General features: G+C 40.3%; 1 protein-coding gene across 4 annotated transcripts in view; it reads right to left on the bottom strand.

The window, feature by feature from the left end:
• The window catches only part of sh3pxd2aa (SH3 and PX domains 2Aa), a 118098-nt gene that overhangs the window by 38800 nt on the left and 65251 nt on the right, over positions 1–14047 (bottom strand). For 2 of the 4 annotated variants that reach the window (XM_034886235.1, XM_034886256.1), the window contains exon 7: positions 3431–3475. The exons of the other annotated variants lie outside the window; for them this stretch is intronic. In XM_034886235.1, the coding sequence (XP_034742126.1) occupies positions 3431–3475 (45 nt within the window). The remainder of the gene's footprint in view (positions 1–3430; positions 3476–14047) is intronic. 4 annotated transcript variants of the gene reach the window in all.

The raw sequence follows: 14047 nt of genomic DNA, 5'->3' as shown, positions 1-14047 counted from the left end.
CCAATCATGGTAGTCGGCACTGCTGGCCTTAAATAGAAACATATGAGTGGACTAAAGAGAAAGAGAGAGAGAGGGAAACAGGGAAGGAGGCGCTAGGTCCGTGTTTATGTGAAACAAAAAAGAAAGCATTTCAGTTGGGGTTAGGCAACTCTGTTTTCTTTTTCTGATGGTTAACCTTTTCAATGCCAGCAGTGATTTCATTTACTGATTTCACATGGTGAATATTTGATCTGAACCTGAGTTGTAGAATGAATTTCTCCTACTCTCTGAACAGAAAATGGATCTTGGGAACATCTTTATGCTAAACTATGAACTTTGAATGCCATTTTCTTATTCGAAATAAAGGATTCTTATAACACACATACATTGGCTGCAGATTGTTTAAGTTAGGTTAAGATGAGGGATAATATTGTAATATTGAATTTTAATGCCTAGCTATACATTTGACGTTTACCTAGAATTCATATAACTGCAGTAATATTTGTAACTCTGGTTTTAACGTCTGTAACATTGATAATATAAGTGAGAATATCCCTTTTCCGAAATTACAAAAAAACTGAAATTATGTGTGTATCTACAGTTAAAATACGGGACATCTGAAACAAAGAAACCTTTGAAAAGTGTTAAGAAATTTGAAGAAAAGAAAATGATGATCAATCAACTCCAATAACACAGGTGACCTCCAGTGATTTTTAAGACACCTTGGTCCTCCATTCGAAGCAGCAGGTATAGCAGAAAGAAAACTAGGATTGGACTGGATGTAAAGACAGGTAGGGGAAAGCAGAGATGGTCAACAGAGATCCAGCAGAGTTAGATGGTTAGCACGTAGCTAACTGCCAAGCCATATCTGACAAAAACAAGAGATACGGAAGGTGATACGCTTAATTAGAGCTGTAATGATTAATCGCTTAGTTGTCAACAATTAAATTAATTGCCAACTACTTTAATAATCGATTGATGGTTTGAGGCATTTTTTGCATAAAAAAAAGGTCAAAATACTCTGATCCATCGTCTTGAATGTAAATATTTTCTACTTTCGTCTCTTCTCTGTGAGAGTAAACTGAATATCTTTGAGTTGTGCATAACACAAGACACCTGAGGATGTCATCTTGACTTTGGGTACTACTGATCCATATTTACCATTTTATGACATTTTAACTAATCAATTAATCAAACAACGGAAATAATAGTTAGTCACAGTCCTAAAAAAATTAAAGTATACAACAAATATGAAGGCAAACCAGCAATGACACAATGCAGAAATCAGGTGGAGCAAAAACAAGAGCGCTGGCTAATCACTGCTGCTGAGAAGAAAGGTAAGTACACTTTGTCAGCAAGTCTCTATCTAAACACTTAGGACTGCCTCTAAGACGGTGAACTCTCTGCTGTCAGCCTCTTTGTCAATTTGTAAATGGGATTGGACCTTGAACATGAATTGTATTGTAGGAGTAAAGCTGTGCACGCTTCATTAGACTACACTGTCCTTTGGGATTGAAAAGGAGATTTTGCTTGCTATGACCTAAGAGGAGGTCAAGTGTTGACAAAATGAGTAAATCAAAATAATTTCTTCTTAGTGTCCTTACAATGTGTTTATGGGATTGAAACCGGTTGCTGTGCACCCATGTATTTAAGCCTGAAAGAATAAAAATTAAGCTTAAAGCTTTTGCGCAGTGTTTAAAACACAATTAAGCATCTCTACATGTTAGTCAAATAAAGAGGCAGAAAACCCCGGGGAACGCTCATAACCTAGCTCCCCACTGGGCGAGGCTGGACCTTCAACTCAGTCTCTATCGTGCATTCTCCCAGGAGGCAAAATACAGAAAAGGAACACATTGCGGAGAACGTACGCAGCCTATGTGGAGGGAGCAATCAAAGTCAGCCTGAGGTAATAAAGCAGCACAGATACAGCTATTTAAACAACACTCCTTGTTGAGAAATACCATGAATCCTTAAAACCGGTTACATTCTGCCCTCAATATCCCATTACCTTCATTGCACAAGACAATGGAGTTCTTTAGATCCATTCACAATGTTTGTGTACAATAACTTCAGGGTAGAATACTCCTGCATCCCATACATACAATTTAACAGCGCTAAGCAAACAGGACCGAGGAACAGCTGGGGCACGTTCACGCCAGACAGAATGGATCAAAGCGTTTATTTAAACTGAAACGGTGGCGGTGAACACACTGCTGTGTAACATGAGTTTCTATACACATCGTTGCTGATTGGGTGACATTTTTCTCCTAATGAAAGAAAACATCCCTTCAAAGCTTGTCGTGCAACATTTCGAGAAAAGATGTTTCTTTCACTAATTGTAGGTCACAGATATATACATTTATATTTTTTAAAGATTATTTTTCTGGGCAGAGATATAATTTATCTGTTGGGCCACAGACTAAAGAAAATGAAACCACCCAAACTAGCAGTCAGTCGGTCCGGCGGTGAGATGTCGCTGTTCCTAATATTAGATTTGGATTATCAAAGACGCTAGCAAAGAAACACAGGCCAGACAATAAGCACAGGAGAAACGTCAGATAGGTTGGGCCTCCGTGTTTAAGTAAATATCTTATAGTTACAGTTATGGTTCAAATGGAAACAAACAAGTTTTGCCGATTTCACATATCTTCCACAGTTCAAATCAACTGCAATTTGTCAGCCTGGAAGTGATTTTTTGTGGTAAAGTGATGTCATAGTTATTCGTTCTACACAATTGAAATATGGTCATTTTTTGATTAACTTAGTGGTTTCAAAAGGGATTTGTCTCTGTTTATCCTAACTTGTACTGACACACTGATAGCTCCAATGGAAGGAATCAACATATCTGGGTCTTTCAGCAATTCATCAATTACAGTTAAATGTCTCACAATACACAGTAAATGTTCACCAGATGGGCAAATCTGTTAATGCATTTGTGTCAGAAAAGCGTGTTTATATGTGCAGGGGTGGGGGTGGGGGTGTGGGGGGAGTTATTTCGTGGGATGTTTAATTGCAACAGCGGAAATTACGATTCCACTCCTCTTGACTCATCACTTCTATACACCCAAAGTTGAATGAGGTCACAGGCAGCGATCTTCAGCCATATTGCAGGCAAATGTAAAGAACCAGACTTGACACCTCATTTCAGTCTAGGGCGCTTTTCCACATGCAAACCTAAGAACTATGTTCTGGCCATCTGGCACTGTGCCCAGCGGCTGTTGGCCAACCAGGTCTGCAGAGATGGATGGATAGACTGCAGAGAAAGAGAGGCTGAATCTGAGCAGACGGGTGGAAGGAGAGGCTGATGACAGCGCATGCAAAGCAGATGTCGGGAGAAAGCTGAAGTGTGAACAGAAACAAACTGAAAATTCAATAAAAGGATGCAGCTGGCATGTCGCTCTCACAGTAGTGCATGCATATTCAACATGTTGACATAGACACACAAGGCTACCTGAGGCCTCTTTCCTCGGGCTGTCTGTAAAGCCGTACATCCATACTGCAGACGAAAGAGAAGGAAGGAGAGAAGCAGAGAGAGATTATTCAGTTGGACAGCATGCAGAAGCAACAGTATGGTAAAGCAGACCTTTATCACATCTACTGAAAATAAAAGATGAAGAGGCAGAGATCAATTGGATCCAAAGTCTGGGCAGTGTTTCCCATATGTTGACTGCTTTAGCCTGGTGGATCAATTTAACACAAGGGCGTCAAACTCAATTTCTCTAAGGGCCAGACTGGGAACAAGTGACAAAAACACTGGAAAAAGCGGCAAAGCGTTGAAAAATCTAAAAACCTTTAAAAAAAACGCTGATTAATTGTTCAGCCCTAAAGCAATATAGCATTTAAAAGTAGTACCTACTCCACATAAAGCGGTACATTACATCACCTCCGGCAAAACAGCATCACAGATCTGTTTCAACCTTATATTCTCTGGTCCAGCTCATTTACAAAAACAGATTTTGGCCAAACACCAAATCTGTCAGCACGTTAGCGGGTTGTTCATAACCGAGCCTGTGTGTAACTGTTAGGCTGCCGACAATGTTATCTTCCCTTCACCTTTTTAACTGACGTCAGCATTTTAGATAACACACACTATCCTGCTGTTACTGACGCGTTTCCTTGTTAATGGACTCATGGCAGCCCTACACTACAGAATGAATCTAAGGGAGACTAAATGTATATTTGGCGTACTTTCCGCCACCCCCATAAATTCTGAGTAATGAAAACAACACTGTTGTTGCATTCACATGAAACAAGAATCGATTTTCTGCACACAAAAGTTGCCAGACAACACTATTTTCTAGCCATAGCCAAACTGAGTGTTTTGTGGAGCTGATAGTCTTAATTATCTTTGTAGCAACTCATATGGTAATGGCTTGAATGAAACGGATGTTCCTAATATAAAAATGTTTTGCACTAAAGCTTTAAAAGGTGATTTTTCTGTCCTAGTGGTGGCTCCAGTTGCGGGCCGCCAGGCCTACACAGTTATAGGGCAAACACTGCTGGGCCTACTGATCTGGGGATGATCCACATGATACACAAGTGCTGGACTGTGTTTTTAAGGTCAGTGTTTTCTTCATGCTGAAGAGAATAAATTGCATTTGAGGGCAAGTGACTAGCCAATGTTTGGGTATTGTATTACACAGTTTAAACCCATCCCTCACTCCACCCATGATCCTCTTTCCTCCATCTCTTCATATCTTTCTCCAAGTCTTCCATCCCTCTATCTGGACCTCCTGGAATGTCTGTGATGGGCGTCAGCCACTTGGAAAAGTAACTCCTGACTCCCCAACCCCCCCCCTTCTTAAAAAAAACATCTTAACCCCCAACCAGGAAATTAATCGCCATGACTCAGAGGAGACAGGGGCCGAGGAAGTGGCAACCAAGACTTGGGGTGCAGCTACTTTGGTATATCTCAAGGAAGCCATGATTTGAAGCCATACCAGGGACCAAAATAATAATAAAAGATGTAGTGTCTGGCTGTCATCTTGTCCTGGAAGTGAGCCAGCGTTAGGGCTGCAGACAGCGAGAAACAAGCTTTAACAATCAAAAGGAACTAGAACAGGGCGAGGCTACTCATAACAACAAGAACTGTCTGCTACAACACTACAAGAAATGTCAATCACCATGTCCTGTATGCGTGTCTTTCGTCTTAAAATTATCATTTGCTTAACTTTTGCATGAATAATGAAGAACCTCACCAACAGAAGAGAAATCGGAACATAAGCTTAAATGTCTCCAGCTGTATACGGACTTTTGCTGTATAAACAAGCAAAACGGGAAGGTCTATTTCAACAAAACTTCAAACTAGACGCTCCACGCCAATGCATTAGGGTAGACGGGCAGCCGTCAATTGGTACAGCAGCTGAGCTATTTGGACCACTGAATTAATGTGAGACGTGGGCAGTGATTTGGAGGTCCAAACATTTAACCCATCTCAAAACGTGCCCCCTGTCCCTGCACTCTCTGCCTCGTCCTCCCCTCCCCCACTCTACCTGAGCACTGATTACAATAAGGTGTTTTTTTTTTATTACTCTTTTTAGTAAACTTTAGCCTGGGCTTTAAACATACGAGCAGCACTGTATTTATACTCAAATTTGCAGTGCATTTTGAGTATTTTATAATGGACTATATAGTGTATGAATGCAAACACCACTACAAAATGGCAAATACACTGCTTGGTGCACTATTTCCATGATAGGAAAAGGAGAGACAGAGGGACAACTAGATGCAACCAGCAGAGGAACTCAACAAATGTTCAATGAATGAACTCTGGTTTTAATAAAACCATTCAGTTCACATACAAATTTAGATCTAGGCAAATGACTGTTGAGGAAAATAGATGTTTAAAAATAAAAAAAAAAGGTTTTCACTCATATTGAAGGTTTATGGTAGCCTGACAAGCCAGACCCAACTCACTATTGGTAGGGTTCAATCCGAGGGGCGGGATAAACTTTGTCTTTCAAATTCCCTCTGCACGTAATAGGATAGTGCTAAAACCAACCAGAGCAACACTGGTTAAAAATTAAACTTTTGCCGTATCCAGTCGGTAAAACTCCGAACACATCACCTTTTATTTAAGAAGGACTTCAGTGCTTAACTCCAAGTATCCCAGAGTTGCAGCCAAAACCAATTAGAAAAGACAATCTTCTTTGTTTTCAAGTTCCAGGGAATTCAAGAGGAACCATCGCAACTCTGCTGTCCTCATGTTAAGCCCGCCCACCGACTCAATACACAATGTAATTGGCCTGATCAGAATTTGTTTTCTCCAGCTCGCAAGCCAACGGAGTGTTGCTAGACTGACCCTGGCTGCAAATTACATTTGCTGCCACTAGGGTGCATCTAGATTTCTAGGCTAGGTTTATGGCCTTCAACAAGTGCATCTCATTTTATCACACAAGAGTCCATGAAAACATTCAAAACCCATGGAGCATTCAGAGTTTAACAATCAGAAAATAGAGTGGTTTCCTAAATAATCAAATCCTCTTTTGAAGGGAACAGGTTTGTATACTTCATGATCCTGGCGAGCGCTGCCCCTGTTGCGAAGCCGGCAGCTCCTCTTCGTTGACTCACGTGAGATAATAAAAGCCAAATCCCCGCTCGCTATCCACCAGAGCCTCAGGAGCTTTGCTGGATTGATGTTAGCCCCACAGGGAGGGATACAGGCTGGACCCAGGTCAGCCTGGGTCAAACCCTGCTCACTAACGCCCTACCGTGATTATTACCCACCAGGCTGCTCTCAGTGTAGCAACATCTGATTGATATTAGCTCCACTCTGGTCCCTCCATGCTAACCCACTCCCCCTTCATACAAACACACATACACACACAGACACAGACACACAAACGCGATGGATGCGGATGGATGCTTAATTCCTTTCAGGTTTTGGTGATGACGCCACAAACCAGCAGTGTTTTCTCTGTCCCTTTGCTGCTGTGGGTAATTTTCCTAGAATTCTGACCCCAAACGTCTCCATTACTCTGCAATTGAAGCTTGAAGGACAGTGAAAAATGAACTAGCCTAAGACTTTCTTTCTAGGTTTGGATTGGGGAGGCTTATTAGCAATCTATCTTGTTTTTCTGTCGACTTAGTAGAATGTGTTTTGAAAGAAAAGTTTCTGTTGCTGACATGTAACCCCCCCTCTCCCACACACACACACACACACACCCCATGCTGAAACCTTCAAGTAAGGATACACTCCCTTATTTTGTTACAGTGCCCCCAAATCCCCAAATGGGATGTTGCTGTTGATGTTTCTAAACCTGACTGTCAACTGTGTTGAGCGTGACTGTGTTGAGCTGGTTTGTTCCCACAAATTAATAAAAAACAATACTCTCAGATGACTTAATTAGTTCCCAACCTCATCCCTTGTATATGGCAGTCAGACTCCTTGACCATTTTTAATTGATTTAAGGAATGTAAACAATTTACCTACATTTTCTTTAACATTTACAACTTGTAGTATCTTAATGTCCAATTAATTATTATTACTATTTTTTTAGAATTGTATTTTTTGTAATACAATTCTTTACATGTCTCCTTTGAGGGAACAAATAATGCATATTGAGAGCAAAAATAAGTCTTTTGAGGAAGTGCTTTGTAATTTGAGGACGCAACTGCCTTATCAACAATGTAACAAACAAGAGTTTCTTTATATATGTACGTATTTCTTCATTTTTTTTCTTTATGATGTCATGAAATTTTAAAATGATCAAGGTGGAGGTTTTCTGCCTTTCCCTGCACTGTATTTGGTTATCTTTTTCACTCATTTTTCAATTGTGCAAATAAACCTAAAGCTAAACCTAACAAACAAGAGTCTACTGTAGGGCACGGAGCTACTTTAAGTTAAATGCTAATGTAAGCATGCTACCATGCTATCAATGTGACAATGTTTACATGTTTAGCAGGTATATTGACCGATAAACGGGCAGTTATATATAGTATCAGTGCATCTTGGCTGTTGCAGTACAAAAATGGCAAACTACAGTAGGTTTGAGATATGGTTTCTCTACCAGGGGGTGTAGAATGTCCCTCTCGTATGTCTTGTTCCTCATCAATCCTTAAAAAAAAATTAAATTTAAAGGATGTTCGCTATCATTATCCTTAAAAATCCAGTACAAATCGGCTACAATAACCATTTACCGCTAACCTTGTTCACATTTTAGTTTAGTGTGCTATCATGCTATCTTTTGCTAATTGGCATGAAATACAAAGTAGCATGAAACACAGTAGTTGAAATGCCTTACATTATAAGGTATTTGGTTATAAACAATTACATTGCACTGTACCTGGATTCTTGCTATTTCACAAAATCGTGCAATAATTGCGGGATCACATTTCAGACAGAAATGCATCTTCACAAGCTTCAGTTGATGCATTTGTGTCCAAACTACCAGCTTACCAAACCAATCAGCATTCTGTGAGGAGCTACCGGCAGCTACGGGCGTGGTTAAGGTGTGTGTGATGGCGGCGCACGGGGGTAAGCGAGCATCCAGAAAGCGTGTCTTCTATTGGGAGTTTCTAAGGCTAAAAAGCCATCAACCGCCACTAGCATTCCATTGACTGCTTTTCGTTTTGGCGTCCCTTTTATAGCAAATAACTTTACATCTGAAGCGTTTAAAAACTCTATTTGTCCGTTGTTCTTTTCTAAAGAAACCCGACAATGTATAAAAAGGCTCCGTTATCTTGTTTTTCACGTTTTGGACCAGTAGCTGGCAGCCCATAGAGAGTCCATTAAAGCATTTTGTAGGTTTGGAAATACCTCGGTATGTGGCAAGTGAATTCATATAAAGAAACATTTATCCACAAACTGATTTATTTTGGCACAGCTACCAGAAGACTTTCGGACAGGTTGCTCACGTCACATCTACGTCGTAAAGCTCAGTTGGAGGCTGCGCAGTAATGCTCAGCCATCACCGGAAAAAAGCTTCTAATTGACTTCACTGGTCTCCGCTGAAGTCTTTCCATTGGTTTTACTGTCTATGCAGCTGCGACTGTTTGTTAAAAACAAAAATGGTGGATGTGATAGACAGATGGTTCATCCAATCACCTTCCGCCGATTTTTTTTTTTTAATTACCTGCACTTTTCTAAACAATTTCCAATGACAGCTTCTCAGATAGTTCTGTGTAACAAACCATCTGGCACAACAACTTAGATAAAGTATTGGAAAAATTCAAATTTTAACCGTGGATCACCAAAGTTTTTATAGTACATCCTGATCCATTAATCTCTGAACTGATTTGATTGCAATCCATAAAATAGCACGTCTTCCCTACAAAACCAAAAAAAGAGGCAAAGTAAAATTTAAAAAAATGTGAATTATCAGCTAGATTGCACTTCCAGCCTCATGATGTCATTATCTGCATATCCTTCCCCCATTAGCTGTAGCTGCTGCCACCACACAGTCCAGAGCTTAAATGATAAACCCCTTGTCACCTTAAACCGAGACAAAGGCACCCAATAACACATTACAGCTAACCACAATCGATTCCACACAAAAAAAAGCCTCGAGTGACACTAACGCTAACAAGGTCAAACCACAAGCTGAAGCTAACTAGTATTGATACAGTGTTTAGCAAGAATAGGAGAGAACAACAGAGACGAGACAATTTGTCCCTCACTGTGACACAAACGTTTGCGGTGACAAATGACATTTGTGTGCAAACAGAGTGGTGGGGGGGGGAGAGCAAAGGTTGACGGGCTATCTGTTTAGCACTGACACAACGATTGGCAAAAACGAAGCCGTTAGCAATGGCTAACAGTTCCCAAACCAGGCTGGGAGAGTGCCAAGCAGTGTTTTACCCAGATCTGTGGAAGACTTCGGTGCTCGTATTTGGCGGGAGGCCCTTGATCAAGAATTCTTTTCTTTTATTCATATATTACACTACTTTTGTGAACCCGATACTTTTGCAAACTCATTTTAGGCACCAAAACAATTTAGTGTAGGTTTGTTTTCACAAGAGATTTGAGAAATATTTTGCATTTAGGCCCAAATTATCTCTTTATCCATTGCTCTGGAACAATTTTGGGACACTACACAGGAGGCTGAGTTTGTTCTGAACATTTTGATATGTAACACACAGGGATCAGAATATATGCAAATACCCTTAAAAAGGAGAATTCAAAAGAAATGTAAAAATGTCTTTAGACCTCAGAGAATTAAAGATACAGTAGGCCTGCATGATTAATCGTCATAAGATCGCGATCTCGATTCACCCTGTTCACGATTTGCTTTAAAGAACTTGGATTAAAAAAAAAAGAAAAATGCTCTCCAATGCTCTCAAGCAATGCTCTCCCTTCTCTCCACTGAACCCTCTATGTTTACAGGCTTGTGGAGATAAGCAATCTGCTAGGTATCAAAAGAAATCTATGTTTGGTACTGCCAATTTGTTTGTGGTAGAGAATCATGATATCAATTCTAAGTAAAATAATCGTGATTTGTATTTTCCCCGATTCGTGCAAGCCTAGTTAAGGACAAAACTTGCTAAAGAGGTCCACTGGGGACCAACTACGACCATTAGATCTGAGAGAAGTCTTTTAGTTAGTTAGTTATTTTACTTTTATTTGGGTTAGGTGGTGCCCAACAGTTTGGGTGCTATGCCTAGGCCTTATAACGGTAGGGAAAAGGCCGACATGGTACGTGTGCTCGCTTCAGGGTGAGGTCAAGTCACATCACAGGCAACATCTGTTCCACATTGACAAACTCTCTCTTCTTCCTGTTCTCTTGCTCTGTACTTCACTCGCTAATTTTTGTTTTAACCATCACCTCCTTCAGATTTAATAGAGAGCAGCTACAGAGATGCAACTCTGTCCCTCCCCAGGGAATAACTGTAACTCTCTGTCATATTGAGATTACTATGCCTCATGGCTATCAGGCTGGGAAAGAAGGACTATCATTTTTCTGCCTAAATCAATACGCAGTTTACTGTATCTTCAGCATTGAAGTATGTTTTAAGAGTCTGCTGCAATTAAGTGGGATGTCAAATGTGTAAAAGGCAACATGGAGAAGGGTTTTATTCTTATGGAGGCAGGTACTGTAGGGTGTAAGTGTCAAATAAATGTGTCTATTGTCAGAGGAGCTCCTCGTAGTACAAACAAGGTCCTAATTAGCACAGGCAGTTTAACAGATATGTGCAAACAAACTGCCCCTATCCACTAAACCTACACTTGTAAAAACACACACAAGCACACACACAAACACACACACACACACACAAACACAAACACACACACAGCCCTCCTCCATGTAAATACGAGTGGCCATTCCGACGTCAGTCTGATATCTAATCCATTGTGCCACGTAAACAAACCATTGCCTGTCAGACTAACTCAACCCCCGTGGCCTCTGCAGCCCAAACAGCACCCTCCTCCGTTCACTCGCAATGAGGCCCTCACATGGAGGAGTACGAGCTCCATCTGTACTCTGCAGAGCAAATGGGGAGTACAGAGCGGTGACCCCAAAAACTCCCGGGACCTGACCACATGTTTAAAACACAACTAACATCTATGTCCCTGGCTAAATTGAGGTGAGATGAATCAGTGTTCGGTTCCAGTTAGAAGGCACCAAAAAACATCATCTTTTAGAGCTCAGCTCTTAGACATAATGATGTAATTTGTTTTAAGTGGACTTTCAAAACTCCCATGGTCACCAGCTACAGCCATTCAATCTGAGAGAAGTCATTTAGTTAGTTATTTTACTTTTATTTGGGTTAGGTGGTACCCAAAACAGTTCGGGTGACAGATGTTGACAAAGTTTCCTTTTTGGGACATTATTTGAAATTTGGAAAAATTAGACGTTGGAAAAAAGGTTATAATTGCAATATACCACAACATATTACAATATGTTTAAAATCACAATAATATTGTATTGTGGCATAAGTAGCGTGATGATATTGTACCGGGAGGTTTCTGGTGATTCACACCCCTACACATCACAGGTAACATCTGTTCCACATTGAGCACTGTCACATCTGGCCTGTCCAAACTCTGTCTTTTTCCTATTATCTTGTTCTGTAATTCACATTTTTGTTTTAAACATCACCTCCTTCAGATTTAATGGGGAGCAGCCACAGAGATATAACTCTGTCCCTAGAGGGCACGACATGCAATAAAGATCCCTAAATGGATTTAAGCGTGAATCGGACAGCTTCACCGGGACATCCCAACAGTTTTTTTCCCACTTTCCTCTTGGAGACTCATGGAGATATTACACAATATTTATTCAGCAAACACCCGGTGTGCATGTGCTTTTCCAAACACCCTCGGTTTCTTTAGAAAAATGCTCTTGTCTGACGCAGTGGAAGGGATGCATTTAATTTACCGGCAGTAACAACAACAACATTTTGTTTGGAATTAGCAGAAGAACGAGGGGGGGTGAGAAAAGCTGCAATAGTCATCATGGCCAAACAGATAGAAAAAACAAAAAAAACACTCAAAGAAACCTGAAGAAACAGTTCAACATGTTCACACTTTAGGAAGTATATCATCTTTCTTTTTGACAGTTAGATGAGAAGATCTTTATCAACGTCATGTGTGTCCATTGAACATGAAGCTGGAGCCAGGAAGTGATTAGCGTAGCTTAGCATAAAGAGTGAAAGCCGGGGGAAACAGCTAGCCTGGCTCTGTCTACAAGTGCTCACTATGCCTATAAGCTCACTAGTTAGCGGCAGTGTTGCAGTCGAGAACACCTAAACCCTCGACTTTGAGGGGTTGAGACAGAGCCAAGACCTAGACCAGACCAGTGGCAGGATATACAACCTCATATCTAAACCAGTGAATGTAACGGTCGCTGTTATAAACATGTTTTTAACGTTGTGAAACAATTGCAATTTGGTTTAGGCACAAAAGCTACTTGGTTGTGTTTTGGCACCAACACTGATAGTTAAAGCTTTAGTGCGTAACTTTCTGACATTAATGAACGTCCGTTACATTTAAGCCATTGCCAATGGAGTTGCTACAAAGCTAATTAAGACCATCAGCGCCACTGACAGAGAAATTAACTCTTTCTGGGTTTCTCAGTCTGGCTATGTTCAAAAGATTGTGTTGTCCTGTGACTTTCCGCGCAGAAATTCAAGTGAAGATAATGACCTCTTCTGAAAAGTCCATCATGTTTTTTTTAATCCTCTGTCTCTTCCTTGGGTACAAGCAACTGTCTGAAAGGGCGTGGGTGTGGTGCTCGGTCACGGAAGGCTTGTATCATGTGGATGCGGCAACAGTTTTGTTGTCGTTACTTAAAATTCCTCATGGGGGAGACAGAAACTACGCACTATAGCTTTAAGTTTAGAAACAGATTTTGATTTGGGTTGAAATCACAACACGTGGATATTCTGTTCTCTTTAATTCGAGGATGAGGAAAGAGTTGTAATAATTCCTATACTGTTAACAGGAAGCATTGAGAAGCAACTCAGGCATTTACACTGAGAGCAGCAGCACAAATTAAACACCATAAATACAGCGTTGGAACACTATAATCTTTCCTTTAGGATAGTTACAGTTTATCAAACTTTATCAAACAGTCATTTATAGAACATCATATAAATTATATATATATATATATATATATATATATATATATATATATATATATATCATATAATAAAACATTTGTTTTATGGAAATTTAGATTTGTTCCTTAATGTTGATAACAGTTCAATTTTATTCATAGTACCAAAACAACACAAGAGTTATCTCAAGACACTTTAAAGATAGAGTAGGTCTAGAGCACACTCTATAATTTACAAAGAGCCAACATTTCCAATATTCCGCAAGAGCAAGCATGATAGGACCATTTTAAACTCATTGAAAGAATAAACCATAGGAGAAATGGGGAGCAGAGGGTACCTCATTGAGAGAATGTGACACCCTCCCTTCATTAATGGATGGTGTTCCTTTAGTTTGCACTCATGGAAATATTGCAGATGCCCTGTAGCTGTCCATATGTTTAAAAATAGAAAACCCTTTTGTCACACTGACTGGCTAAGTATTACTTCAGTTTGTAGCAGAGATCACTGGGTCAGTGGAGTGGGATCCAACTGGGCAACCTTCTATATATTGGGGGGCATGGGGGGGGGG

This window comes from Etheostoma cragini, chromosome 2 (genome assembly GCF_013103735.1).
Source record: "Etheostoma cragini isolate CJK2018 chromosome 2, CSU_Ecrag_1.0, whole genome shotgun sequence".
In the NCBI taxonomy this organism is placed as follows: domain Eukaryota; kingdom Metazoa; phylum Chordata; class Actinopteri; order Perciformes; family Percidae; genus Etheostoma; species Etheostoma cragini.
The sequence above is the reverse complement of the archived record's forward strand: the minus strand, read 5'-3'. Positions and strand labels throughout refer to the sequence as shown.